The following is a 5,434-nucleotide window of genomic DNA, read 5'->3' on the forward strand; positions in this document are numbered from 1 at the left end:
GGATACTAAGATAAATCTGATGGGTAAACCATTTTTCACTTTTACTACTTCTGTAAGGTTTCTTTTCATGATAAATTCTCTGCTGACTTTGAAGTTTGTCTCTCTGGGTAAGATATTTGTCAAATTCACTGCATTTGTAAGGGTTCACTCCAGTATTGTTTCGTTTCACCATGACTTTATGTTTAGAAATAAAAACCTTCTCAGAGTCTGCATTTCGGTTGTGTTTTTTCTTCTGCATGTGGATTCCTTGATTGAGACTAATGGTAGAAAACAAAGTTACACTGTTTACAGCGTCATTGTATTTGCAAACTTCTTTAGTGTTCCTGGGCTTAAGTCTTTTTTGGTTCGAGAATTGAAGAGCATCAGAGGTGTGATTAGTTTTGTAAGATGTATATTGAGGGGATTCAAGAATCACATTGCTAAGCTTGTTCCATTTAGAAGACTTCTCTTGAATATTCATGTGCTCATGGACAATGTACTGGCTATCTTGATCCAAGACCTTCTCATACTTTCCACATATGCAATGATTTTCTGAAAAAAAGTGGGGAGGGGCAATTAGAAGTGACATGAATTATTTATACAAGGAGTAAGGAATTCAATAATCAGTGATCTCATGGATTCGTACTCTCAAGAGAGGTTTTTCTCTTTTTTTTTTTTTTTGAATCATTACATGTATCCTCAGAAGAACCTCAAATATGGTCTCTATCAAATGACTGGAAATGATAATAACCTGTTAAATTTCAGTTTCAAATTGGACATCATACCCACCTCAAATATAATGACCCAGAATTGCTCCTGTCTTAAGGAAAAAGAGGGACAAAGAATGGAAAAGAGGCTGAAGGTAACGACATCCAGAGACTGGACCAAAAAGATGCAGATCCTTGCAGCCAAACATTAGACTGAGGACGGGGGCTACATGAAGGAGTTAACGGAAGGACTGAAGAAGCTGAAGGGCTTTGCAACTGTGTAGGAGGAACAACAATATCAAACAACAAGACCACACAAAGCTCCCAAGGGTTAAATCAGCAACCAAAGTGTACACATGGAAGTACAAATGGCTCCAGCTTTATATATAGCAGAGGATTTTTTTATATGGAATCAACAGGAGGGGAGTCCCTTGGTACTCTGAAGGTTCAGTATCCCAGCATAGGAGAATCCTAGGGGCATGAGGTGGGAGTAGGTGGATTGGTGGGGGACATCATCATAAATGCTGGGGGGGAGGGGTGGGATATAGAGATTCATGACAGGAAATGAAGAAGGGGCATAACATTTGACATGTAAATAAATAAAATGACAAATAAAAAAGAAAATTGTACTTTGCGTAAGCTGGAATAAATAAAGGATCCATCTGTAGTGAATTTCCCGAAAGTAGAATTCTAAACAATATATCTATAATTTTGTGGTTATAATTTTATTCAGAGTAACACTGAATCAGGTATAAACTTGGTCAGGTACAAATTTATGATATAACCGATAGCCTCAGGGAAATCACTAAATAGATTTGCTTCAACATCCAAAACACTAGGATAAAGATTATGTTGTCCCAGATCTAAACACAAAGATCAAATGTCAAAAAGTTAAAAATAAAAAAAATTGGCTAAACCAACAGCTCTATATCCACTTGAAACCTTGTATATTTTTAGATTCATAAATAAGGGAACATTTTAAAGCAATAGTAACATTTTTACAATTCCAACTATTTTATGTGTAGAAATGTAATTTCTTGTTCTGGATATTTAAATTTTTAATTGAACATTTTTAAGTTCACTGAAGCTAGATAAGAGATAAGGAGTGATCTCAGAGAATATAGCACTGGTTCCTTTTCCAAAGAAAGCAGAGAAATATAAAGGAAACACAATGAAAATTTTATAATTTTAACTAGAATTTCCCTCATTCAGGAGTCTCTGGACATTTCAGAGCATTTAAATAAACACATAGTAGGAAAACTCAAAGAAAGAAACAGGAATTCAACTAGAACTTCATTCTTACCCACAAACAACAGATTATTGTAATTCTCCAACATCACATCCATGTACAATGACCTCTGAGCAAAACTGAGACATTCCCATTCCTCCAGTGAGAAGTCCAAGGCCACGTCCTTGAAGGTTAACAGACCCTGTAATGGAAAACTACCTATTTGATACTGGACAAAAATACTTCTCAGCCAGTTGTGGTGGTACACGCCTTTAATCCCAGCAATTGGGAGGTGCAGGCAGGTGGATTTCTGAGTTCAAGGCCAGTCTGCTCTACAGAGTGAGTTCCAGGACAGACAGGTCTACAGAGACACCCTGTCTCAAAAAACAAACAAACAAACAAACAAACAAACAAACAAACAAAAGCTTTTCTGTGGGAAGCGGGTGTGGCCGCATGGGCCAAGTTGTTCACTGCCTTGCCTGAGCATGCACAGTGAGGCTGCATGCGTGGGCTGCCTGCCAGGCTGAACTATTCCTTGTGATTCGGACCTGTCAGCCTATTGGTGCCTGACCTGAGCGTGTGTGAATTCTGATTGGATGAGGTGGGGTGGTGGGCGGGAGGATAGGAGTTTTGTTTTTTAGGCCTTGCAGTAAGTAGAAGCTAGCTGTAGTAAGAGAAGATGTTGTAAGGGGAGTTTTGTTTTTTTGTTTTTTGTTTTTTTTGGTTTTTCGAGACAGGGTTTCTATGTGTAGCCCTGGCTGTCCTGGCACTCACTTTGTAGACCAGGCTGGCCTCGAACTCAGAAATCCGCCTGCCTCTGCCTCCCGAGTGCTGGGATTAAAGGCGTGCGCCACCACGCCCGGCAAGATACCTTTTCTTGATGCAGATGAGGTTGAAGGATAATTGTTTTCTAAAAGTGTTAATGTCTAAAGATATGAATTGCTGCTCTTACACTGACCATCTATAGAATGACTTACGATAATGCTCACAGTTAGAAAGGCTCTCTAATTTAAAAAAAAAAAAGAAAAAGAAAGAAAGAAAAAAAGAAAAAAGACAGGATCTCATCTTCAAGAATTTTCTGTGATTTACTGAGACCTTCACAGCAAATGAAACATTTACCACCATCACTCTTTTCAAAAATTTTAGTGTGCAGCTTGAACTGTATACTGTCTTTTAATATCATCTATTATGAAATTTGATTCCAGCACCCACGTGGCACTAAGCAGTAGATTGTTAAACCCAGTTCTTTAAAATCCAAGATCTCTTCTGAACACTACTGACAAGAGGACCACATAGCATATATGGATGCATACATTCAGGTAAATGTAAGCAACATACATTGATGAAAAATGAACTTGAACTTTATTCAAAGAAACATTCGAAACTACTAATAGACTTCCTTATATTTCTTTTTCTCTGAGAATGCATGATATAATTTCAAAATCAGTAAACATTTATAGAATATAACATGTACTTTTGATGTCTAGATGAAGTAATGTACCTTTATGAAATATGGGGTGATATCAAACAGAATCCCAGTGTCCCACTAGAGATAGTCGTTATGATAAAAATACATGCTTTCAAATTTTACAATGTCCACTTTGTTCAAATATGGACTCTAGCTTAGTCTTCTGTGCAGCTGTGTCTCACATCTCTATTACAACATGTCCATTTGACAATCTGACACCTAAGTTCAATGCTACACACATTCTAGAAAAAACAGGTAGAATACAAAATGCAGAAATAATGGATACACTAAATGACAAAGTTTTTTCTTTAAACACAATAGAACTGTAACATCACGGCATGCACTGAACGTTCCACATGACACAGAAAATGAAATGCTTTTGAAAATTATTTTATGAGAATATATTCAAAACCACAAAATAAAAAAAAACAGTATTAGAGAGCATTAAAAATTATTTGACATTTTACATATGTTGGCATAATCAATATGCATAATTACAATATCATTAATGGTCATTCACTAAAAAATGATTAGATATGTATGGATAAGGAAATATCATATATGGCAGTGCATTCCAATGAAGTACAATTATCTTCTGATCAAATTTTGTTTTTAAAAATGAGGGAGAATTATACTAAATGTTTATTAAAATGTAAAGAATTATTCCTCATTGTATTAACTGAAAATTTCATTCTTCAAATTATAACTATTTTTCTTCAGAACTTGACCATCTGTATATACGAATTGCACTTTTCATAGAGAAGTGTGATCTAACACTCTTCCTTAATCAAAAATTATAATATACAGACTATATATTGTCTTTATTGCAAATACGCCTCAAAAATGTAAACCTATGCCATGAACAAATGACTAAAGGGTAAAGGTACTTGCTGTTTCTACTTTAAAAACTAATCTAATTCTCTCAAAATATATTGCAGCTCATTATTATTATGTCTGAATTCAGTCCCCAGGGGTTGGTGCTGTACTCATGGTTTTAGGGGCATAATGAATCATTCAGTGTACATAAAAACATTCAGATATAAACTTATGTACTTAATGAAAATAGAATCGTAATGAAAAATAGAAACATTGCCACAACNCTTCAGTTTTCCCTATGTAATGCAAGCTTGGCTGAAGAGGATTAGCATAGACTGTTTAAAGCCTTTCCCTTCTAATGAAAAAGAGACAATAAATAAGAAAGGACATTCATTTATATTTGTAAATTTATGGTTTAGGCACAACACCATAGCTATCCTCACTAGAAAAATTTTACTAATATAGTTCATGTGATGAAATACCAAGGTTAAAAAAACAGGACTTAAATTTATTTCTGAAACCAAAAAGAGAGGTAAATAACTATTTCTATACTGTGAATTTTCCACAGGGACAGTGTCTCTCTTGAGACAAATAGATTTCAGGTGTCAACTGTGATTACTGTGTGACATGAGGTGTGAAAAAAGAGTTGTGAGAATACCGAAGTCTGTATCAGCTCACAATCACANTAATGGTAAAAGAAAGAGATTGTTCTTCCATTATCTGTGACCATAGGGAGCTAATAATATCTTTATTATTAGGATCCAAGACAGTGGGTCTCTTTTAATTTTACCTTCTACAAAATCTACTCTTTTATATCTTCTTTAGTGATGTGAATTTATACTTATTTCTATACCCTCATTCACAAGCTAAAAACCTGACCATCCCTGAAATGCAATGTATGTGGCACAAGAGACCTTACTTAACACTAATACAAAAGGACAGAATTTATTCAACGTAGAAAATATCCATCAATCTGTTCTTTGAGCATCATTCTAATAGATCCTATTTGAGACATGCAGGTCTCTAGTCCAAGGGAATTATGTATCCTCACAATATAAAAATCAAGTTAAAATATAAAGCCATTATATGCATGAAAGGGAAAAACATTAAATTCTCATTATTACAAAAGATATAGATCATAGAAAATAAGTCCTTTAGATACCATTCCACATATAGAGATTAAAACTTTTGGATGACTTGAATAAAAAGAGATTTTTTAAAAAAGAAATGTGGAAA

General features: G+C 34.9%; 1 protein-coding gene across 1 annotated transcript in view; it reads right to left on the reverse strand.

The window, feature by feature from the left end:
- The window catches only part of LOC110287984 (zinc finger protein 239-like), a 3,725-nt gene extending 1,611 nt beyond the window's left edge, over window positions 1-2,114 (reverse strand). Inside the window, exons 1-2 of the mRNA XM_021154454.2 lie at window positions 1,990-2,114; window positions 2-531 (exon numbers count right to left, since the gene is read on the reverse strand). Coding sequence (XP_021010113.1) covers window positions 2-531; window positions 1,990-2,032 — 573 coding nt within the window. The 5' untranslated portion in view covers window positions 2,033-2,114. The remainder of the gene's footprint in view (window position 1; window positions 532-1,989) is intronic.
- Window positions 2,115-5,434: the final 3,320 nt, after the last annotated feature.

This window comes from Mus caroli, unplaced genomic scaffold (assembly GCF_900094665.2).
Source record: "Mus caroli unplaced genomic scaffold, CAROLI_EIJ_v1.1 scaffold_19898_1, whole genome shotgun sequence".
NCBI lineage: Eukaryota > Metazoa > Chordata > Mammalia > Rodentia > Muridae > Mus > Mus caroli.